The sequence below is a fragment of the Eublepharis macularius genome, chromosome 10 (genome assembly GCF_028583425.1).
Source record: "Eublepharis macularius isolate TG4126 chromosome 10, MPM_Emac_v1.0, whole genome shotgun sequence".
Taxonomy (NCBI): Eukaryota; Metazoa; Chordata; class Lepidosauria; order Squamata; family Eublepharidae; genus Eublepharis; species Eublepharis macularius.
The window spans coordinates 77,344,507-77,369,863 of record NC_072799.1 but is presented as its reverse complement, the minus strand read 5'-3'; the positions used below and the strand labels follow the sequence as shown (position 1 = coordinate 77,369,863).

The 25,357-nt window shown below is 42.4% G+C and overlaps 1 protein-coding gene across 1 annotated transcript in view; it reads right to left on the bottom strand.

The window, feature by feature from the left end:
• Positions 1 to 25,357, bottom strand: part of SNX25 (sorting nexin 25) — a 58,150-nt gene that overhangs the window by 10,971 nt on the left and 21,822 nt on the right. The window contains exons 4-11 of the mRNA XM_054989794.1: positions 22,235 to 22,407; positions 20,264 to 20,450; positions 17,895 to 17,965; positions 15,935 to 16,125; positions 5,342 to 5,473; positions 3,446 to 3,721; positions 1,812 to 1,967; positions 59 to 190 (exon numbers count right to left, since the gene is read on the bottom strand). Coding sequence (XP_054845769.1) covers positions 59 to 190; positions 1,812 to 1,967; positions 3,446 to 3,721; positions 5,342 to 5,473; positions 15,935 to 16,125; positions 17,895 to 17,965; positions 20,264 to 20,450; positions 22,235 to 22,407 — 1,318 coding nt within the window. The remainder of the gene's footprint in view (positions 1 to 58; positions 191 to 1,811; positions 1,968 to 3,445; positions 3,722 to 5,341; positions 5,474 to 15,934; positions 16,126 to 17,894; positions 17,966 to 20,263; positions 20,451 to 22,234; positions 22,408 to 25,357) is intronic.

The window sequence follows — 25,357 nt, the reverse complement described above, 5'->3', positions numbered from 1 at the left end:
ATCTTCCATTCCTTTATAAAAAAAAAACACCACTTCTAGGACAAGAAAAAAGCCGTACCTCGTTGGTGCTTATGGAGGCTTTCCACATGCCAAAATTTTCACACCACCAATCTGTTCTTTCAATGTGTAATTGAAGGTCACTGTGTTCTCTCTCCATCAATGTGATTTCATCCTTCAGTTTAGAAACAATCTGTAAAGGTAAATAGCAGCCATTATTGCAAGACATTTTAAAAAATCTAACCATTCCAGCTGTTCACTCTGGCACATGCCCTAGGAAGAAAGAAAAGAGATGAAAATATATACAGTTAAGGACGAAGAAAAAAATCACTGGGGAGGAGGAAAGCAGGAAATTAACACAGGCTTTTAAAAGTTTTCTATCCAAACAGTGATTTGGCAACCACATTGCTTAAAAGATCAAGTGCAGTTTAGAAATGAAAATGTAGGTCTTGAAATATAACGATAAATGAACCATTTAATATAATTTCATGAAAGGCTGTGTGGAGATCACTACCCAAATATTTGTAAAGGATGCTGTGAACTTTTAACACACAGAATGTGAACAATGAAAGGAAGCCAGCCCTGCTATCTATACTGTCATGGTATAGAGAGATCGATTATCAGAACACTGTACATTAAAAAATTCAAGAACAATGACCATTTTCACACAACAAAATTGCATTAGGGGTCCAAGAGCACACAAGCGAATGGTGCTTGACTCAGTCCACACAGAATGCTGAATAATGTGAGCGGCAAGAGCAAAATTCAACACAGGAAGCATATGCATAATTAACTACTAAAGTGCAAGTGGCGGCTACCAACTGAGTTTTTTGGTCATATATTCCCAATCAAAGGCATCTGCTGCTGTTATACCAGCAGCAACAGCACAGAGCCTTTACATACCACCTCAAATGGCAACTTGATTTGCGGCAGGAACTTTTCGAGGTGCATGAGGAAGAGCACGGGTCGGATTATTTTATTCCTTTTTTTGTTATTCATGCTCAAATTCTATTCTCTGTGCTCTTTGGTTTCAAAAGTGAACATATTTTCAGTGATAACTTTTTTGTTTCCAGCTAATTAGGATCAGTTTCTCAGGCGTTGTGCTGCTCTTCCAATGGAAGATCCCTGCCAAATTTTAGGCAGATAGGAAAAAGGAGCACCACCTTGGAGGCAACTAAAATTCTAACTTGCAGAGCAGGTGGAGGATAATACATGAAATGTTCTGTACATATCCTCTTTAAAGCAGACAGCATCGACACCTTCCAGTTTTACTTTAGCGGTGCAAAGATACATGACAGTGTAAGGATGCCAAGCAACTCTCAAAAGTCTTTACTATAAGTAGTAAAAGTTCTTCATTGATAAGCTGTCAGTATCATACACTTAATGACATCTTTGCCAGGAATAACAGTTGCAGGCAAGCATCTATATCTATAGGCTTTCCCAGTGCGGGCAGTTTCAAACATCCTCCCCCTCCCCAACGATCAGCAAAGTGGAAAAATTCCTAACCCCCCCCCTTTCTCTAACTGTCAGTCAAGTGGGAAAAGAAGCAGGGATGATGTCGTAGTCTCCAAGGTCGTCTAGGTGCCCCTCCCCAGGGAAATTCACAGATAATGCTGGAAATGTGTCCCTCCTTGGCACAGTTTCACACTCCAGGTTCAATTAACAACGCAAGTAACATTTGCTCCAACATGCAGTCATAACATACAGGATAAGCACACAGTAAGCAGACCAGGCATGACGGGTGATTGCAAGCACCTGTACAACCCAATCTCTTAATGGAAGTGGTATAAATAATAGTAAGTAAAGCCACCTACCTTTCTGTCGGGTTTTGGTGAACTACAGAGGGAATTTAAAGCTTGTCTTTTGTATTCAAGTCTGTCGCTTAACTGGCGTAGCTTATTCAGAGCGTAACTGGCTTGCTCATTAATTCCGGAGCTTCCTTCATCAATAACTTCATCACAAATTTGGCTCTAGAATATGTGGCTTGGTTAGTAAGTCGTATATATTATCCGTATGTATGAAAGAGTTACTAGGATTGTCTCATTTGTTATACATGGTCTAAATCAAGATAAACATCAACTAAAACAAAATAGTTTCCAGTAGATATTGTCTGACTGCAGAATATATTCTAGCAGTGCAATCCTAAACAGAGTTACACCATTCTAAGACCGTGGCTTAGCATGGTATAGCTGTGCTTTGGATAGTTCTGTAGGTCCCCCAGAACTGATTTTCACATCTCTGGTATAATCTTTCTTTCAAAATATCTGTAACCATTCCACTTATAAATCTCCACATGGACCTGCTATGTTTATAACAGGCAATACTTCATGTATTAATTGAAGCGGGTCTCTTCCTACAAATGATCAGTGCATATTAATTTCTCTATCTATAAATCTCTCTCTGTATGTATCTTTTAACAGTGCACACAAACAAATCAAAATGGACAAACCAGTAACATGAAACACCGTCTTTTCCAACTCTTAATCAGAGTATTAAAAAAGGATGCGCATTTCTGAAACTGTTTTAGAATAGTTTTTTTTTTAGCTTTGCACTCCTTACAAACTAGTGACAGAGACAGATCAAAACCAGAGATGCCACCAAACTCTTAGTTCCTGAGTTTGAAAACCCAAGCTTTAGCAGCTTGTAATAATTCCTTCCAAATATAAACTGAGCATTCCTCCCTCAAATTCTTTGCTGGTTCAAATCAAGTATCTAGAGAATTACTACTTCTATCTCTTGCCTTGCTCCATCTGGGCCAGGTTAGTGGTGGCCAGATGGCCTGCCAACCAGCCAACATGATGGTGGGAAGAGAGAATCTCTACGCCTCCATGCCTTCCGCTAAGCCTTGGATGATACTCTGGCAGTGTCTGAGACACCACACTGAGCAGGGAAGTGTTATGTCCAGGTTGCCTTACGTTAAGTTGCTAGGCTTCTCAAGGATGGCATTTACTAAGGTGTTCAGAGGTGCCTGGAGAAGGAGAACGAGGAATCCACCAACCTACTAATGAGACAACAGCCTCGCCTACTCAGCCAGCCGCTGCTACTGCCTTAACTTCGGCCTACAGATGCACACTACCTGGGTGTATGGGGTGGGGGAAAGAGGAAAGCAAGCTTCAGATTCCAACCTCAGAACTGAGCTTGGACAAAAAAACCTGAATAAGTTGCTGATTTTGTTGGCAAATACATTAACAGTGAAATTCTAAGTAGACTTACTCCAGTCTACGCCCAATGATTTCAATGGGCTTAGAATCCTAAACTCTGTTTAGGATTTCACTGTAAATTTTCTACAATCAACTACAAAATAAGCTGGGAGGCAGAGTGAGAGAGAGGCATCATTCATCTCAAAACTTACATATTTGACAGTGTACAATGAAAAAACGCAAGGTTTTACATAGATGAGCTGTCATTCAAAAAAAAAAAACCCAGCATACCCATAGGAATAACTCACCACTTCATCTTTATCATCAGAGGTTATTTGGACGGCACTCCTCTCCTCTTCTTTCTTGATCAGCCTCTCATATAAATCACTAACAATGAATGAGGGGTAATACCTATCCTTCAGTGTTTCATAGACATCAGTCTGAATTTTGTAAAACACTTCAATGCCTTTGTTACCCACAAGGCTCTGCTGTATCTCTTTGTAAAGGGACCTTTCCACAGGGATCTCTCTGCTTTCCACGAAGAAATCTTGATAGATTTGACTTACAAGCTGAGGTATTTCTGCCTAAAAAGCAAGAGAAGGGGGAAACATAGAAAAAAATCCAGCCTGTACAAGAACGTTGTACTTAATCATTTCTTTGTTTACACAAATGCTAGAAAACTAAACTACATTTCTTATCACACTTCTCTGAAGAAAAGGAAGAAAAAGCCTGTATTTGAAAGTGGGCAACATATAATCTAGAGCGAGATGTACCAAAAGCAAGAGGGACTAAAGGTGTGTAAAATGTCAATAGCATATGCAGTTCTCCCTCCGGCCAGGTAAGTGGATGGGGGGTGGAGGGGTTGCCCCCCCTCACTTCAGTATGCTCTGAATATTTACGGAGCATACCGAAGCGAGTAAAATACCATAATTCCGAAGCGGCTTGCTGCTTCGGAATTATGGTATTTCCGAATCTTTTCAGGCTGCACACCCCTAGTCATTATTGCTCTGTATTGCTCAGATGTTTATTGACATGCATCGTGTGTGTACTGCAGACTAACTAGAAATGGAGCAAAGCTCAGCCTCAACCTGGTATAAAGAGCACCCCAATACCCAACATGTAATACAGTCTTCTCTCAAGGGATTTGTTTCTGTTTCGGCATTAAGATGAGCTAAGAAGCTTCCATCTACACGTACCTTAACAGTAAGTTGTATATACTTGGTGAAATCTATATTAGAATTTTACTTCCAAAGCTAATCCTTTATATGACTGACTCTGCAGTAAGAATCTACAAAAATGGCCTTCAGTAATAGTTACCTTTCAAGCAAAAGATTAAACGGTCATAAAAATGTAGACTTGTTATTTTCAAATCCACTTTACATTTCCCCCCGCTTCAACCAGATAGCAGGCCCACTATTGCTTCTGATTATAGTTAGGAGGAATTCCCCTATTCCCCTAAATATTTGATATTTTTCAGTTAAATACCATTTTTAATCATTTTTGTTCTGTTAATGTATGTCTGATACACGTCACCATATTTTCCATTTAAGATTCAAAAGTCTGTTTTTCCTATCCTCTTTAAAAACCAGTTATATTAGATTAGTGAAGTTGCAGCTGAATATACCACTGTCCTTTAACAATTACATACCCTTTTTAATCTGCACTATAGGTTTTGGCCTCAACTTTCTTCCCCCAGCAAATTTCTCCTGTTGAGACCTGGCATCCAGAGTAACAAAACAGCTCAAATAAACCGTTTTTCATGCTCAAGAGTTGCTGAGGTAGAAATGGAGTCTTAATATTTCACTGGAAAAATCTTTCAATATTTTTAAGAGAGGTGTATTGATTTGGCTTGACCTTAAAATGAACTCTCGTGCACCTGACAGTTTGGAAAAGTATCAGTGATCCAGAAGATTTTATCATCACTTACATTTTCAACAGCTCATTTTGTTCTGCTCCTTCAGCTGAACAGGGAATTGATTTAGATATCTGTTTTTGTCCTTTGCATGCTGTGGCAACAGAACTGACTAAAACTCCTCGCAGACATTTTATACACTAGACTCAAAGCCAACTTGGAGAGGCGTGGAAAAATATTAATTATTATCAAGGAATTATCAAGGAATTATATTGATGTACTAGTGATTTACTAATACCACACAAGATGGATTACCAGTAACAAAGCTACTGTCATTTTGGTCTACTTGTACCTTATTAGCATTTTTCAAGTATTCCACCGACTCCCAAAGGCTGATCAGAGATCTCTTATCCATTCTTTCCATATACATTCGGAAATGTTCTCTATAGGATGGGTTATACAAAATATCCTCAAATTGAAGAATCTGGGGAGAAAAAAGAACTCTAATTGATTCTAATTCCACTTTAAGAACTGCGTATCTTGTTAAATTGAACACATCCAGCAGGCAGCCTTGTTGACCAAGCGGATCAAGACAGGGATGATCAACACAGATGTTATTCAAGAGTCTGGATACATGTCTGTTTATTTAGAACATTTTAAGTCTGCCTCTCTAAAGACCTGTTGAAGTAGCTCATGAAGTAAAAGTGGGGCAAAAAGATACCACTGCATTGCCCTCTGAGAGCCGAAACAGACGAGACAAATTTCACGCATTCTCCACACGATTGTACTTACACGTGTTTCCCGCGGGTTTTGCTGTTCACGTGCTGTCCGTGTGTGAGTAGGGGCCAAAGGCAGGAACTGAGATGACCCCGCTGGTTAGCAGTTACAAGATTTGAGCAGGCATACCTAAACTCAGTGGCAGGCCTGCTAGCGAAGCACGCTCGCTTAACTGCAGCACATACACAGGCTTCTTGGTATGACTGGGCTCAGGGAACCTTTTCTTCCTGTTTGAGAAGCTCTATTTGCTCAATGTCGATTGGCTGGCTGTTCAGGTCAATTACAAAACCTACACCTAAAAAGCCTCCAAATGTCCAGGGATGAACATTTCCAACACAACCCCTCCCCCAATGGATACTGAAAGAACGCAAACCACCACCACCCCCTTTCCTGGTCACTTTAAAACATTAAAATATTAACAGTTATTAAAACATTTATTAAAATATGTATGCCCACCTTTCCCTTATGGCTCAAGGCACCTCACAATTCTGAATTAAAACCGTTCATAATAAAAAATGAACCCCGCTAGCACCCCTTCCCCTCAAAATGCCTGCAGCTCAAAACCCCTTAAAAGTCCCGGCAAATAAAAGTGCGATGGTTGTTGGGGGTTTTCCGGGCTGTATTGCCGTGGTCTTGGCATTGTAGTTCCTGACGTTTCGCCAGCAGCTGTGGCTGGCATCTTCAGAGGTGTAGCACCAAAAGACAGAGATCTCTCAGTGTCACAGTGTGGAAAAGATGTAGGTCATTTGTATCTACTCAGGAGGGGTGGGGTTGAGCTGAGTCATTCTGTAAGAGTTTCCCAGGGTGTGGAATGCTAATGGCGGGAGGCTTCACTGTAACCTGAGGAGGTTCTTTTGCATATGGATTGGTGCTTGATGTGCTAATCTTCTCTGCAGGGCTATTGTCGGGTGTGGAGTGTTTTGTTGGCCTGGTGTTTTTCAGAACTGGAGCCCATGCTCTGTTCATTCTTAAGGTTTCTTCTTTCCTGTTGAAGTTTTGCTTATGCTTGTGAATTTCAATGGCTTCCCTGTGCAGTCTGACAAAGTAGTTGGAAGTGTTGTCCAGTATTTTGGTGTCCTGGAATAAGATACTGTGCCCTGTTTGAGTTAGGCTATGTTCAGCCACTGCTGATTTTTCAGGCTGTCCAAGTCTGCAGTGTCTTTCATGTTCTTTTATTCTTGTCTGGATGCTACGCTTTGTGGTCCCGATGTAAACTTGTCCACAGCTGCAGGGTATACGGTATACTCCTGCAGAGGTGAGGGGGTCTCTGCTGTCTTTTGCTGATCGTAGCATCTGTTGTATTTTTCGGGTGGGTCTGAATACTGCTTGAAGGTTATGCTTTTCCATAAGCTTTCCCATCTGATCAGTAATTCCTTTGATATATGGCAAAAACACTTTTCCTGTAGGTGACTGTTTTTCCTTGGTTGTTTGATTCATCCTGGGTTTGATTGCTCTTCGGATTTCATTTCTGGAGTAGCCATTTGCCTGAAGTGCGTGGTTTAGATGATTAATTTCCTCATTGAGAAAGCGCGGCTCACATATCCGTCTTGCACGATCCACTAATGTTTTCATTATGCCTCTTTTCTGTCGGGGGTGGTGATTGGAGTTTTTGTGTAAGTACCGATCAGTGTGAGTTGGTTTCCTGTAGACCTTGTGACCTAACTGAAAGTTTGCTTTGCGGATGACCAAGGTATCCAGGAATGAGAGTTTTCCCTCACTTTCTTTCTCCATTGTGAATTGTATGTTCAGGTGGATGTTGTTGAGATGATTCAAAAACTCCCTCAATTCTTCCTCCCCATGGCTCCAAATGATGAGCAGCTCTAGAATCAGCACCCCACAAACCCAGTGTATGGTTCCGGTTTGTGGATGATACATTCATCATTTGGAGCCATGGGGAGGAAGAATTGAGGGAGTTTTTGAATCATCTCAACAACATCCACCTGAACATACAATTCACAATGGAGAAAGAAAGTGAGGGAAAACTCTCATTCCTGGATACCTTGGTCATCCGCAAAGCAAACTTTCAGTTAGGTCACAAGGTCTACAGGAAACCAACTCACACTGATCGGTACTTACACAAAAACTCCAATCACCACCCCCGACAGAAAAGAGGCATAATGAAAACATTAGTGGATCGTGCAAGACGGATATGTGAGCCGCGCTTTCTCAATGAGGAAATTAATCATCTAAACCACGCACTTCAGGCAAATGGCTACTCCAGAAATGAAATCCGAAGAGCAATCAAACCCAGGATGAATCAAACAACCAAGGAAAAACAGTCACCTACAGGAAAAGTGTTTTTGCCATATATCAAAGGAATTACTGATCAGATGGGAAAGCTTATGGAAAAGCATAACCTTCAAGCAGTATTCAGACCCACCCGAAAAATACAACAGATGCTACGATCAGCAAAAGACAGCAGAGACCCCCTCACCTCTGCAGGAGTATACCGTATACCCTGCAGCTGTGGACAAGTTTACATCGGGACCACAAAGCGTAGCATCCAGACAAGAATAAAAGAACATGAAAGACACTGCAGACTTGGACAGCCTGAAAAATCAGCAGTGGCTGAACATAGCCTAACTCAAACAGGGCACAGTATCTTATTCCAGGACACCAAAATACTGGACAACACTTCCAACTACTTTGTCAGACTGCACAGGGAAGCCATTGAAATTCACAAGCATAAGCAAAACTTCAACAGGAAAGAAGAAACCTTAAGAATGAACAGAGCATGGGCTCCAGTTCTGAAAAACACCAGGCCAACAAAACACTCCACACCCGACAATAGCCCTGCAGAGAAGATTAGCACATCAAGCACCAATCCATATGCAAAAGAACCTCCTCAGGTTACAGTGAAGCCTCCCGCCATTAGCATTCCACACCCTGGGAAACTCTTACAGAATGACTCAGCTCAACCCCACCCCTCCTGAGTAGATACAAATGACCTACATCTTTTCCACACTGTGACACTGAGAGATCTCTGTCTTTTGGTGCTACACCTCTGAAGATGCCAGCCACAGCTGCTGGCGAAACGTCAGGAACTACAATGCCAAGACCACGGCAATACAGCCCGGAAAACCCCCAACAACCATCGTTCTCCGGCCGTGAAAGCCTTCGACAATACAAATAAAAGTGCCTTACAACACCTCCTAAAAGCTTTTAAGGATGGCGCCTCCCTCCTCAGGAGCCTGTTCTACAATGAGGAAGCCATTAAAAGAAAATTAAGAGGGTTCAGCCGATGCCAAACAAGTAGCCTTAAGTGTGTGTGCTGGGGAGAGGACAGAGAAAATAGACAAGGGGACCTGTGAGACTGGTTCAGTGTCGTCTGCTGCAGCTTCCATGTTTCCCTCTTAGAGTAACAACATCTAACTGACCAGACTCGGCTACATCATGATGTTACCGTTAGTAGGAAAAAGGCGTATTTTGACACTCATAAAAATGGCAAGTGCTGTAGGTGGTCGGTGCTGGGGGGATGCTCCCACCACGCAAACCTTTTCATTCCATTCCTCTCCCAATCACTGGGGGGGGGGGGGCAGGACACTCATCAAAAAGTGTTCATCAAACTCGCTACCTTGTTGCAGCTCTCTTTTAAAAGATAAATATTACTTTTTAGCCTTTGGACTTTTTAAAAAAAATATGTCATTTATAGTCCTTCTTTCTCGCTGAGACTTAAGGCGGATTACATAGTGTAAGACTAGTACAATCAATATCAAGAACATTTCCATAAACAATGCCATAGAGTAAATACATGCAAGTTTACAAAGACATGGCATCGGCAAGAATCCAATACAGAGTTGAAGAAATGCTGAAATGGAGCATAAACAGTTCTGGGAATGACATTAGACAACACAGAACTACCCAGTGAAGGACAGGTAGCACATAGGAACACATACTTAAAAAAAAAAGATAGTACGTAACATAGTGGTCAAGTCTATGGTCCCTAACTCACTAGTGAAGTGTCTCTTTGAGATCACCTCCCTACAATACAACTGTCCCATATGAGTAAAAAAAGCAGTATCTGGAGTCTATTTAAGGTCTCAGATCAAAGCAACCAACTGTGATGCAGGATGGAAGAAAGTTAAAAGATAAATACATGAATGCATACATGAACACATGAAGCTGCCTTCCTGGCAACGGCTCTCTGGGGTCTCAGCTTCAGATTTTTACGTCAGATCTTATCTGATCTTTTAAACTGGTGGTTCTGGGAACTCAACCTGGGTCCCTCTGTAGGTCAAGCAGACACTTTAACCACTGAGTCCCAGACCCCTGAATTATTAGAACAACTGAAAATGCTTGAACACACTTGAGGAATGTCTGCACCTAAAAGAGGGAGGGGGCAGAACAGTTCCTAGCCCTTCTGCCTCTCTATTCTTTTCTTTCCATGCTTCGTTCTTTTTTGCATTCAATTCATGATTTAAAAATCTCAGTGCCTTAACCGCATCAGTTCTAGCTAGCCACCTGAGCAGCAGGGAGATAGATACCAACTTGCCAACTATCAGGGTTTACCTCTTTAACAGAGGAAACGCACAAGGGTTCTATTTATTGTTGAAGGCTTTCACAGCCAGAGAACATTAGTTGTTGTCAATTTTCCGGGCTGTATGGCCGTGGTCTTGGCATTGTACAATGCCAAGACCACGGCCATACAGCCTGGAAAATCGACAACTAACACAAGGGTTCTTTTCCCCAGTCATTCTTGCTGCTAACCATCTTGAACAAAACTAGTCTGCTATAGATTTCATCCTCTATTTAAACAGCTTAATACCTCTAATCCTAATCAGACATTTCTAAATCCTAAAGGGAAAAAGTCAAAGCCAAGGGCATATGAATAATGTCTGAAAAAAGCAAATAAAAAAGGGTCTCATTGGAATATGACTGCTCTCACTGGACTTTTATCGAGTCACTGCTGGACAAGACGTATACCCCATTGGTAATTCTCATGATTGTATTGGCTCTTGAGCAAAATGTTATTATCCCTGTAGAGATCATGATATATGGCAACAATTTTATGTCTTGCCTGCAAGCACAAATGTTTCGGAAGACTACTGCACTCTAAATAAGGGGTGAGAGTTGCAGTCAATATAAACAACTCCCCAAAAAGAAACATGACAAATAGGCCTTTGTCTTTTGCATGATCCTGTGAACATTTTCAAGTTCTGTTCAAGCTGGAAGGAGGTTTCTAAATACTTCACTGTCATGAATGCCCTGCATTGAACCGAAAGCAGGTGGCTATATTGGGACACCAGCAAGCACCCTGTCACGAGAACATCTATTAACTAATGACCAGGGAAGATACCTAATTTTAGATCTTGTTAGTGATGATGGTGTTCCTTTAAGCTTCAGGCAGCTTCGGACTTAGGGGCAAGAAGTCAAGAGATGCCTTTAGCTCTGCGGCCTACTCTCTTTCCTAATTCTATGCAACTTTATTTCAAACCAAAATATATACACACAGAATAGGAGCAAGTAAAATCTTCTACCTTGACGTAAATTCACTATGTTCACTGGGGCCTACTCTCAATAAGGATGTATGATGTTACATACTTATAAAATTGTCCCATGATAAGCACGGCGACTCAGGCAGCCTGCCATGCAAGCAATGTAGGCGATGTAATACAAACAGGGTTTCTGTTATTTAGACTGCTCTATTACAGTGTCATGTCCCCCTGCTTCTGAGGCTTCTTCAACCGGTGCCAATTCTGCTATTATCTCCCATTGTTATTTCACATCAAGGAAATCATTCTTCATTTGGCAGGGAGGGGAGAATGAGACGGAGATTTCTAAACAAAAATGCAATTGTGACAGAGAAAGTAAATGTATAGGGAATTGTGTCTTTGTAATACTGCAAGAACAACAGTGTTTTGTGTGCTTTGTACTGTATATTTATAGTTACAGTAGAAGCCACCTGGCGAAAGGCAGGAGAACAGGGAGAAGATATGCTCTTGACCACTGAAGATTAGAACTTCCTGAGAAAACATGTATTAAAAAAAGTTTCTTGGTATCTCCAGAAATTAAGGGAGCATTCCCCTAAGCAAAACTTACTAGAAATTTCTCTAGAAGTAGACAGTGTTGTATCAGAAAACCTAGCCACATACCTATGAAACTGAAGACATCTGTAAGGCAAATTTGCAGAGCAGTTTCAATATCGTATAATACATACACACTTGTAATTATAAAGCAAAGACACTGGATCAGTGGATTATCTGGAGGCATCCAGTGCGGTAACACTTTTGAAGCCAAGTGGGTGCTAATATAGACTTAACAATGGAGAAGAAAGAGAGGAGATGGATTTAAGCAGCTTTAGGCCCCTAGTGGGAAGAAAGGCGGATATAAAGGGTGATAAACACATGGAATTCGTTGCCACAGGAGGTGGTGGCAGCTACAAGCATTGCCAGCTTCAAGAGGGGACTGGACAAATATATGGAGCAGAGGTCCATCAGTGGCTATTAGCCACAGGAGATAGATGGTATTCTCTTTGTGGGGAGGTGGTGCTCTGTTGTCTTGGTGCTGGAAGGAAGGCAGTGGGAGGGCATCTGGTGTCCTGGCCTCACTGACAGTCCTTTAGATGACACTGGATTTCTAGCCACTGTGTGTGACAAAATGTTGGACTGGATGGGCCACTGGCCTGATCCAACATGGCTTTGCTTATGTTCTTATGTTCTTATGTTCTTAAATAAACAAGTAAATAAAGAGACAAGAAAGGTTGCTTAGCCGTTTGCGGAAGAAACAGAAGTGTGTGTGATTTATAAAAGGAAAATCATTATTTGGGAAGACCACAACCCTCCCCCAGCTATCCCATGACAACAATCCATTAAATTTATCTTAAAATTCAAATCTACTTTTATATTTTAAGAATACTCAAGGTGGCTCTTAATAGTAAAACACTATAGTAATTCAGTAAGATTGATTTTAAAAAAACACACTATCCTACTGCCAAATTCAAAACCAAATATACCAGGGTCTAAAGTGACTTAAGCAACAGAGAAAGAGGAACAGAAAAACATTTAATCCAAATGTAATTCTTTCATTGTGCTAACGCTGCACCCGCTCTCCAGAGCTCTGTGAACCATTTGTTTACTTTGGTGGACAGGACACGGGAGTATGAGGAGGGAAATGAGTAATTTCTAACACACTTTTCCAAATGAAGTCACACAACTTGTTATCTTAAGAGGATACAGAGTGATTTATTTCATAATCCTCTCTTTGCTCCAAGATATAATGTTAAGCTCCCCAATTCGTTCAGTAGTTACTCTAGACTATTAAACAAGCGCTTAAACAAAATCTAGTATTTGTAACAGCAAACACATTTCACAATGTCAACAAAGAAAACAAAAAAAAACACACCCCAAACAAACAAAAACCCTGTGATGCCACAAGCACTGAGGGACCCACTTGGCAATTTAAGAGCTTGGTCATAAAATTGTTTCAATTAGCTCATATAAAAACATGAAAGCCATTCTGTTTTTACATGCAAGTCCAAGGTAAAGATTACTACATTGTTGTATACTTCTGGTTACTTCTTTAAAATGTAAGTGTGTTCTTCTTACTAAGTGCTGAGGTTTTTTTTTTTAAAAAGCAATGAATAAATGAACTCCAAACATCCATCCAATTCAGATTTTTTTTTTAAAAAAAAATGGTTGCATCTCAAGGCTCAAAAATGCATCGCTAAGGTTTCCTCTCATACCATTCTATGTGGAAGGATGGAAAACTTTTAGCATGCTTTCCTCAGCAATAACCAACTACCCACATGTTTTTACCATGTAGGTGTTTATAGCAACAAAATTTGCCAGTCAGCTTTCAAGCACAGCTTTTAGAAGAGTCTACAATGCTTAAACCATCAGACAAAATAGTTACAGCAAAGTAGGGCTTTTTTCAGGGGGAACGCAGGGAAACGGAGTTCCAGAACCTCTTGAAAATGGTCACGTGGCTGGTGGCCCCGCCCCCTGATCTCCAGACAGAAGGGAGTTGAGATTGACCTCCGCGCCGCTGAGCAACCCACTGAGTTCCCCCACCCCTTTTCCCAGAAAAAAAGCCCTGATGCAAAGCACGTGCCACTGCACTACGGCCCTTCCCTTTGCTGGTGGCCCCGGCAATCTAAATTCCATGCAATCTCAACTCCCCTCTGCCTGGAGATCAGGGGGCGGGGCCACCAGCCACGTGATCATTTTCTCCAAGGGCAACCCACTGAGTTCCCCCACCCCTTTTCCCAGAAAAAAAGCCCTGATGCAAAGCACGTGCCACTGCACTACGGCCCTTCCCTTTGCTGGTGGCCCCGGCAATCTAAATTCCATGCAATCTCAACTCCCCTCTGCCTGGAGATCAGGGGGCGGGGCCACCAGCCACGTGATCATTTTCTCCGAGGGCAACCCACTGAGTTCCCCCACCCCTTTTCCCAGAAAAAAAGCCCTGATGCAAAGCACGTGCCACTGCACTACGGCCCTTCCCTTTGCTGGTGGCCCCGGCAATCTAAATTCCATGCAATCTCAACTCCCCTCTGTCCAGAGATCAGGGGGCGGGGCCACCAGCCACGTGACCATTTTCTCCGAGGGCAACCCACTGAGTTCCCCCACCCCTTTTCCCAGAAAAAAAGCCCTGATGCAAAGCACGTGCCACTGCACTACGGCCCTTCCCTTTGCTGGTGGCCCCGGCAATCTAAATTCCATGCAATCTCAACTCCCCTCTGCCTGGAGATCAGGGGGCGGGGCCACCAGCCACGTGACCATTTTCTCCGAGGGCAACCCACTGAGTTCCCCCACCCCTTTTCCCAGAAAAAAAGCCCTGATGCAAAGCACGTGCCACTGCACTACGGCCCTTCCCTTTGCTGGTGGCCCCGGCAATCTAAATTCCATGCAATCTCAACTCCCCCCTGCCTGGAGATCAGGGGGCGGGGCCACCAGCCACGTGACCATTTTCTCCGAGGGCAACCCACTGAGTTCCACCCCCTCTTTTCCCAGAAAAAAAGCCCTGATGCAAAGCATAGCGGGAACCTTGTTTTATGTTATGATTTTTATCTTCATGATATCATCATTATAAGCCACCCCAGGTGTTCAGGGATGACGACACAGAAATAGCCTAAACGAAAAAGATGAACAAAGCAAGCTGAGAATGGCTCTTTACCTTCCCAATACCTCTCTCTGCAGCATTATATCCTTCCTCAAAGATGCTCAGGGAAAAAGAAAAGTGGGAATCTGGGCAATTCACACTGTATGAGCCTGTTTTAATATAATCTTTGGTAAAAGGGGAGCTAGTGCAGCAACAATCCAAGGCAGACAACAAAGCTTGAAGTCACTTCTATGTAAAACGAGCCAATGCTGCAGTTCTTTCCCAAGCCTGCAATTCTAGAAACTAAAACAATGTTCCTGAGAAGGGGCTGAGACCTAGACTCCTTCCATACGACCACACTATCTCAGAGCTACTGGTAATCCTCCTCACAAGCCCTGTTCTCGGTGTCCCTGCCTTCAGAGCTGAGGCAGGAGGCGATCAGACACGGGACTTTTTCAGCAGTGGCCCCTTGCCTGTAGAATGCTATTCTCCTCTACACTGCTCTCTTTCAGGTGCCAGGACAAAACATTTCTTCCTAGGCTTGTAATTAAGAGTTGATTCTTTAACATCATCATCGTCGTCTGTTTTTAACTGGGGCACTTTGAGAAACTCATTTCCAGCTGTTCAGTGTTTTATACTTTTATGCTCTGACTGGGTTTAAATTGCTAATTTGTATGGGGTTTCATATTTTTATGATGTTTTATTATGGAACCTGGACCCAGGTTTGAATCCCTACTCTGTCATGGAAGCTTGCTGTGTGACCTTGGGTCAGGCACACACACTCTCAGCCTGACCTACCTTACAGGGTTATTGTGAGGATAAAATAAAGGAGAATGATGTAAACCACTCTGGGTCCTCACTGGGGAGAAACGCAGGATATAAATGAAGTAAATAAATTAATAAAAGCTGCCTTAGGCAGGTTTCCTGGGGAGTAGGATAGACATTTTCCAAATAAATGAATGTTACTGAAAAAAAGGAGTAATGTTGTAACAAATCCCACGTTGCTAATACCATTTAAAAATGCCTTTAAAGGTACAGTGTCAGCATTGGGTGTAAGGTGGTTTTAGCAAGAGAGAGTGTGAAATATTCCGCCCCAGCACAATGACTTATATAGATGCACAAAGCTTACCTTCTGGCTCTGGGGACCATCCCCATCCTCGAAGACGCCATCTTCCTGCTGGTCATAAGCAGGGCCTCCCAGGAGCCGGATTCGCTTTTCACACTGCTTCTTTGCTACAGTTAGCTGATTAATATACCTCTTCATGTTTCGGGCCCTCAGATGGTCTGCTTTCATTGCGGCAGTCTCTTTAGCTTTGCTCTCTACGATTGACAGTTTTCAAAGTTAAACTTTATTTTAAAACCAGTTAACATTTCAACGTACGATGAATTTTGAAAAACTGGCCCTTTCCTTAGTCTTTGCTTCGCCTCCAAAAAGTACAAAGTGTACAGAACTGACATGTCCTAACAGACTAAATTTCACTTAAAATATCAATGAATCTATCCACAAAGGCATGGTAACTGATAAGTTATTTAAAGGTAGACAGATACAGGTGCATTTTTTCATATTAGACCAAGGTGGTGCTGTACCCTCAGTGGTGATTAGGGCTCACTTAAACTTCCTCGGATTAAGGAAAATCATTTCAAAAGTCCTACATGATATGAAGACAAGGTTTGAGAATCTCCACTCACCTAGTCATCCATGGAGAATAGGAATCACCTCCAGATGACTAGGTAAAGAAGCTTTACAAAACATTTTTAAGTTTTAGGCCATCAACTGATAACTTAAGCAAGTGCTATGAAGGCAGAAGTTCCTTGGCCTACAAAATGTTATTATCATAGTCATTTCCTGTTCAACCATAAGATCATAACAACAACTGAAGAGTATGAATAATAAAAATCAAGCATAATTAGAATGCATCGACAGCATGCATGTTTATGCAAGTTTGTTGCAACTTTTCTATTGCAAAAGTAAAAAGCATAGGTTTTTTTACATTCTTAATAAGTGAATACTCTCTGTTTGGCAATTAAACATATTTTTGTACATCTGATCAGAGATGAAAACAAGGAGGGGGAAGGATTGCTATTTTCTTCTTATTTGTGGAACATTAGAGGGAGGGAGGCAAGACAAATATAGGTTTCTCTGCGCTGGATTCTTGCTCCATCTTGGCTACTTAACTGCATCATTTTTCTCCCTTGCACAGTATTGTTTACCCAGTTGTTGCTATCCAAGCTTTTTTCCCTGAGTTTTTTTCATGTTTTTTCAGACCTCAGCAAAAGTATCCCCAGAAAAAAAACCCCAAGATTACAATTACTCAATGATGAACAAACAGTACTGTGTGTAAGGGAGGGAAAAAACAAATTAAGAAGCCAAGCTGGAGCAAAACCTGGTGCGGAAAAGCATCAAGTTCCAGTGGGTAACTAAAAAAACTGTTCCCTGGGTTCAGACTAAACTGTTTAATCACCCTTTTCTACAATGCAGTCTTGAAACGTTAGCAAATCTATGCAAGTATATAGAATGCTACAGGAAAAAATGACCTGGTTACAATATTTTCCTAACAAATATGGGCACCATCAGATTTCAGGGGCTATTTAATGAATACAGGTCAATGGTTGTTGGGGGTTTTCCGGGCTGTATTGCCACGGCAATACAGCCCGGAAAACCCCCAACAACCATCGTTCTCCGGCCGTGAAAGCCTTCGACAACCAAGACCACGGCAATACAGCCCGGAAAACCCCCAACAACCATCGTTCTCCGGCCGTGAAAGCCTTCGACAACCAAGACCACGGCAATACAGCCCGGAAAACCCCCAACAACCATCGTTCTCCGGCCGTGAAAGCCTTCGACAACCAAGACCACGGCAATACAGCCCGGAAAACCCCCAACAACCATCGTTCTCCGGCCGTGAAAGCCTTCGACAACCAAGACCACGGCAATACAGCCCGGAAAACCCCCAACAACCATCGTTCTCCGGCCGTGAAAGCCTTCGACAATACAGGTCAACTTCATTTTTTTCTATTTGTCCCAAAACAGCTAAGCAAAGTATGTTTTTAAACTTCAAACAACCGTGGGGGGAAAAAAGAGAACTTACCCTTTTGCCTTTTCATTTGTGGAAAGCTACTGATAGTGGTTGCCTGAACTATTTCTACTACAATCTGATACCTAGAAAATATAATAAAATAAAATTTTCATTTTTGCTGCCCAGCCCAGTGATTCCAATACGGGAAGCAAGGACTTCCAGTAAGATAACAGTACATGCTGTCAGATAATCACTAAGGTAGCTGCTCGTAAGGATGCAATGGTTTCTGGAAAAGACTTAGGCTTAGACGGGAGTAACTCCGCAAAGGATTGCACTGGAAGTTACAACCTTCTAAGTCTAGTGAACTCACTGTAAATGGTTCATATGTTATTTTAAACATGCGGCTTTCAGAAACACATTCACATTTCTGGCCTCACACTGTTAAAGCTACTGTTCCTGTCTCATCTAATATTGCCTTCCCGCCACTCCCCTCCATGCCAGGTTAATGGACCCCGGGACATCACTTTCTCCTTGAACTGGACTCAGAGCAAGTTACATAAAATTCAGTTACAGCTACAGTTCAAAATAAATAGCAAATTCCAAAACAGGTAAAAGTTTAAAGGTTAAATTCAAGAGCACCAGGGTCTAATAGTCAATGGGATATAACAATTTTTAAGAAACTTGTTGATTACGCACAGAGCAAGCCAGGCAAACCTACCCCATATTGTGAGCTATGCCTGCAGTCTTCAGGTGAGTACATAGTTTATAAAAGCCCTGTTAAGCACTTAATATACGTATCTATAAAACTCCTGCAATCGTGTATGCTTTGAGCCCAAGATCACAAAATGACTGGAATTCACAACGCCAAGCACAAAACAACTATTTCATGAGACCTACAATCTGAACACATTTTATTAAGGCTAGCTGGAGAAGGAAACGGAGTGAAAACGTCTCTTTTATTAATTGCCAAAATGAGAGGACTCAAAAGAGAGCTGTTACTACTAGTAACCAGGGTTTTTTTTCAGGGGGAACACAGTGAAACAGAGTTCCAGCACCTCTTGAAAATGGTCACGTGGCCGGTGGCCCCGCCCCCTGATCTCCAGACAAGAGGGAAGTTTAGATTGCCCTCCGCACCACCGAGCCATGTGACCATTTTCGCCAAGGGCAATTTAAACTTTAAAAGACTCCCCCCTTGTTCCAGCTGACCCAAAGTGACATCATTGTGCGGTCCTGAGTTCCACCACCTCTTTTCCAAGAAAAAAAGCCCTGCTAGTAACTAAAAACAGAGTAAAATGATCAACTTTATGAGATATTGCTATTTTAAAGGTCAAAAGGTAGCAGTTATATGGACAAGTCAGTTTCCCCCTCTGGAATAGTATAAATTAATATGCTGAATGGAAATGCTCTTACTAAAAAAAGAAAATATGTGCTGCCAAACAATGTGACTCAGTATACAGAAAGTGTTCTCAGCAAACATTATAGAAAACAATTCATGGTGACTTCAGAAAGAGAAAATGGGATGATACTAACTGTTCTCAGAACAGCAACTTTGGTTTCAACTGAAGAAGGCAGCCCCATTTACAGCAGGAATACTCCAACATTTGATTTATATACCACCCTTCAGGACAACTTAACCCCCACTCGAAGGAGTTTACAAAATATGTTATTATTATCCTCAAGGCAGTCACCCTGTGAGAGCTCTGAGAGAGCTGTGACTAATCCAAGGTCATCCAGCTGCCTTCAAGCAGAGGAATGGGGAATCAAACCTGGTTCTCCAGATTAGAATCCTGTCGCTCTTAACCACTACACCAAACTGGCTACTAATTCATTGCAAAGAACAGGAGACATCTGCTAGAAGATTCAAGATTTAAATCTCATGGTTTGAAGTTGAGGCTTACTCAGTAAGCTATTCAGGACTTCATGTGTCCACCCCTGGAATCCACTTCAGGAAAAGGTACTGATTTAGGTAATTTGTTTGCTGCTTCTCTAATACATATCACAGAATCACAGAGTTGGAAGGGGCCATACAGACCTTCTAGTCCAACCCCCTGCCCAATGCAGGACGAGCCTAAAGCATCCCTGAGAATCACAGAATCCTGAAGAGGCTTAAAAAATCAATTAAAAATGAAAGAGGGGCAAGTAAGAGAGGCAAGTAACATGACCTCCTGCGGATGGTGAAGACAAGTATAAATACTAGCATCCCAGCTTGCTACTGTGTGTGGTCAACAAAGGAAAACATTCTGATCATTGACTCCCAGGCTCCAGTTTCTGCACCTGGGCTGCAGGGATTGGAGCTCATTTCCAGATCTGGCTCTTTGCATGGTTGTTCTTGCATCTGATTCCATGTATGCTACAATTTGTCAACAGTCAACTTTACTGAATTCGGTGTATGCCAAAGGAACTATTTTGGGGAAAGCGTGATATAAATGGATATCGGGTACCTTAGTTGTTTGAGGAACTCAATGTCAGAGTTGCTGTTAATGAGCTTGATGAACTCCTCGTAAGAAGGGGCATACGTGTAGGCTCTCTTGTGATGCTCGTTCACCTGTTCTCGGTACTCCATCTGGGCCAGCAGCATTTGGTTGATGTAGTCAGGATTGCTCAGCAATTCTACGACTGGCTTCAGCACTGGAGATTTAACACACACAAACATAAACCATCACTGAAAATGGCATCCTTGCACAAGAAAGTTCATTTTCGATGCAAATGAAGAGACCGGTGAAACATTAAAAGCTCTGTTCTCATTTATACATGAAATTTACCCTCTCGCTGAATAGCATGTCACTACATTTCTGAACTAATTTACACCCCAACCCCATTCATCACTGCACTCAGCAGGGATTCCTTCTCAGTACAAGTGCACATGACTGCAGCCTTAGTTACCTAAAACAGCTCAAGGCAATGCACAATAACAAAAAAAGGTTGGCTGGGCTTTAGGTAGTGTTCAGCACCACTGTGACTGGCAGCAGGCTGGCTGTGTACACACAGCAAAAGAAATGTATTCTTCATTCCCACCGAATTCAACGGAAGTGAAGAATGTGACGCCCATCAAACTGCACTCTCCCATTTCTGCCCTTATTTACATATTTCATTTCTGCCCCACCCTTCTCCTCATTGGGTTCCCAAAAAGGCTTCCACTGGTTCTCTTCTGCATTTTCTACTCACCGCAAGCACGTGAGGTGGGTTAGGCTGAGAGTGTGTGACCGGCCCGAGGTCAACCAGTAAGCTTCCGTGGCAGAATGGGGATTCAAATCTCAGTCTCCCTGACCCCGGTCTGACACTCTAACCACTGCACTACACTGGCTCTCTTCCTATGCAAGCTCAGCTGCTCTAGCATCAGCCCGACAATGTCACATATTTGTATGACAGTGACAAAAAGAGATGAGGCTCTTTTGGAGGGGCCAACTACTCTTAACCTCAAGGCTTAGAAGTCTACAACATACTTGAAATTTCCGTGATTCTTAAGGTGACTGTAAGAAACGGCCCTTCATTATTTACAAGAATATGCACAGACTCATAAAACGTTTTAAAAAGATACTACCTATAGTCTTTGCTATGCGTGGACTCGGGTGACCAGCCCCTATTCAGCCATAATAATGATGCAACTTGCATAGTCCCCACAAAAGGACATACAAGCAGAACAGAACTATTTGACAACATCCAGTGCACAACAAATTCACGCCCCATGCTTCAACAAGCTGCAAAACCTTGCTTTCTGAATACCTTGCAGTATCAGAGCCTACTGATGTACATCTTTGAAAATTAAGTTCTTCGTGATGGCTATAACATTATTGTTCAACAGGAGAAGACAACTGTCAGTATACAGATGTGTCAACCCATGATGTGCAGCATATACAGATTTGCCTATTTATTTATTTACAACATTTCTCTTTTCTTTTATAACATTTCTATTTATATTAGACATGGACATGAAATGAAAAAATGGCGGATCGTTGCAGTTCGTGGTTTGTAAAGTTTCACGAACCACAAATCTGCATGAAATTGCCCCGTTTGCGAACCAGTTTGTTTGGTTCATGAAAACGTCACTGCCGGGTCAGCAAAAGGTCTGCAGAAAGCCCATCCCCCGTTGCCTAGGAAACTGATTGATCAGCGGCAGGCTGTTCACAGTGACAAACCGAAATACTAACCAAATGAACCGTGCTAAAAATCATAGCAGTTCGTTAAAATGAGCTCCCACAAACCGCCAGTTTGCAAACCACGAACCGGCCCAGTTCATGACGAGCTTTAGTTCATATTTCAGCTCATGCCCGTCTCTAATCTATATTCCACCTTTCCGCCCAATTTTAAGACTGACCTTAAACGTGCTAGCCATAATGTACATACATAGGTGGGTTTGTTGCCGTGAGCACTGGGTGAACACAAATGCTTAATCATCTCACATTCACAATTACCTTTTGATGCAAGTATTTCTGCAAGGACTATGCGCAAGCTGAGGGACTGGGCATCCTTTGAGGGTAAAAGACAATACACCAGAATTTGAGAACATGCTTGCAGGAATCGTAGTTCTTCATTAGTGTCCTTCAGACATGGGTGTAATAAAAATGGCCGTGGCTGCTCTTCCAGTCTAGAAAGAGTACCAAAAATTTAGTCTCAGTACATCGTCTAGCTGCCATAATGTTATAAGTAACGAGACGATAAGAGGAAATATATATATATATACATAAAACAATGTGAAAAAAATTAACTGAAGATGTGTTACATGTAGGGCTTTTTTTCAGCAGGAATGCGGTGGAACAGAGTTCTGGAACCTCTTGAAAATGGTCACATGGCCGGTGGCCCCGCCCCCTGATCGCCAGACAGAGGGGAGTTGAGATTGCCCTCCGCGCCACTGGAGGAGCGCGGAGGGCAATCTCAACTCCCCTCTGTCTGGAGATCAGGGGGCGGGGCCACCGGCCATGTGACCATTTTCGCTGAGGGCAACCCACTGAGTTCCACCCACCTCTTTTCCCAGAAAAAAAGCCCTGGTTACATGCAAAGCATATTTTCCAACTGCAACCGTATGCAACCCCGCATTTTCTCTTTAATTATTAAACAAATAAAAACAAACATTTAAGTCACTGCTGCCACATAGCTGCAGAAATTTTTCTGATGCTGTATTTTGCCACAGAAAATTTTCTGCACCACATATGTAAATATAACCTGTTTATCGCCAGTGATCAAGGCTGCTATGCTGAATCTCCTCGCAAGTTAGATGGGCTGAATATAGGATATGAAGTACTGACAAACCCCAGTGCTTGTACATGCTACATTTGTCTTATTTTGCTAACATTTATTTAACATCACTGAACTAATTTCTGTAACCCTACAGTTTTATTTGAATTAAAACATTTTCACTTTGACCTGACCACAGCAATGTCACACTCAGGTGTTAATGCATATTTTCAACCACCACCTATTCAGTTTTAGGGCTACCAAATTAGTTAATCTCTATGCAGCAGATCAATTAACTGGCTCTCCTCCAAATTCAAAAACATTTTAAAAATTAAAAGCATACCTACATTCAAGCTCAAGACTTGGTTAGAAGATACTGGCTAGTGTCTTACAAAGAGGCAATGAAAGGGACACGGATTTTCATCGCATTCTTTTGAGCTCTGGAAAATTATTCCTGGGACTGCAGAACCTGCCTGGACTAATAGCTACAGAGGTTGAAGGCCTACAGTGAAGGAGAATAGCCACCTTCCCCTTCTCGCTTCCATTAACATGTTGTGCCAGAAATAACATTTCCAAATAGTCAAAAGGTCCTGAGGCAGACAGGGAGAAAGAATCTGTGGAAAGTCTGGGGCTTCATAGGAAACAAAATCATTAAAAGTGAAATACTGAGCTTCACAACAGACCATTTCTGTCTTAAAAACTTCTTCCAAGCAAACGGACAGGGAACCTTGAGAAAAAACTGCTATTGATGCATGAGGGAAAGCAGGCTAGAAAGTGTTTTTTTAGGCTACCTCCTCCAACAGCTTTGTGATACTTTGTGATACTCTGTGCCACTGGCACGGAGGGCAATCAAAACTCTCCTCTGTCTGGAGATCAACGGGCGTGGCCACCAGCCATGTGACCATTTTCACCGAGGGCAATTTAAACTTTAAAAAACTCCCTTGTTCCAGCTGACCCAAAGTGATGTCATTGTGCGGTCCTGAGTTCCACCGCTGAGTTCCACCACCTCTTTTCCCAGAAAAAAGCCCTGGAGAAATGTATATGGTTTTCTCCCTTCCCATTGCATTCCCACAATAACCCTGAAAGGTAAGTAAGTCCGAGGGTGCATGGATGGCCCACCATAATCCAGAGAGCTTCGTGGTAGAGTGGAGATTTAAATCTAGGTCTCCAGGTCCTTGTCCAACTACTACCAGACTGCACAATTCTTTGGCTCTGTAACCTTAGTGCAAGGGTGCTAGGGATAAACCTAGGAGCTGTGAGTGCAGCACCTCGATCTATCAAAAAAAATAAGAGGTACCCTGCCAGATCAGACCCTGGGTGTCCAACATGGCACAGAAGCCAAGGCTGCTGACTGCCCTGATGTTGCCTCCTTCCACTAGCATTCTGAATATTGCCACTTCTGAATATAAAGATTCCCTTTAGTTACAATACCTATCACCTTTAAAGCCATCTAGCCATGACCTCAACCATTTGGCTATCACTACCAAAATTTACCTACAAGGACAGCCTTGTGCAGTTTTCCTGCAGCTGGTGTGGTTGCGGATGTGGGCGATTCACTGTCATGGCTCTCAGAGCCAGGGAATGTCACTTGGCCAGAACCAAGGTCCGAACCGAGGAGGTTGGTGACCAGTTCCTGAATGGATTTGAAGCTGAAACTTCAGCTTCAACACTCAGACTTCAACACTCGGAACATGTTGGTTCCGAGTGTTGGTTCACACATGGCAGATTACTTTGATGTCAGTGTCTCTGAGCCAGAGAGCGCCTTCTCCTATAGGGAAGCCTTAAAGCAAGGTCTACTGCTTTTGGTCTTTGGTGTAAATCTCTGACAATGTCTTCACCCTGCCATGTTATGGGCCTCTCGTTCAAGTGCAGCTTTTTCATCTTGCATTGGCGCATTTTTTGAACAACAATTTTTGGGACATTCTAAAAGGTTTCTCTGAATGAGACTGTAGGGAGAGCCTCAAGGCCAAACTCACAAAGTAGAAGAAGAAAGGAGCACAGAGAGCTAAGAACGAAGAACCTCTCTTGATGACGACGAAAAAAGGAGAAAGAGGGGGCACTGCACCCTAAGACAATGCGGTTTGGACGGGAAAGGAAATGCGGTGCACTGCGGAATGGAGCAACCCCCTCTGCAGGGTCCTAAAGCTTGCCAGAGCTCTCTGCTTCTGGCCTGTGCCTGCACAACAAGACATAACAACGAACACTAACAGTGCAACCCTATGCTGAGGTACTCCATTCTAAGCTCATTGATTTCAATGAGCTTAGGCTGGAGTAACTCTTCTTAGGATTGCACTGTTAGTATTCTTTGCATCGTGTTTTCTACATCTATTGACCCTATTACAAGAAATAGTCAAAGTCAAAAG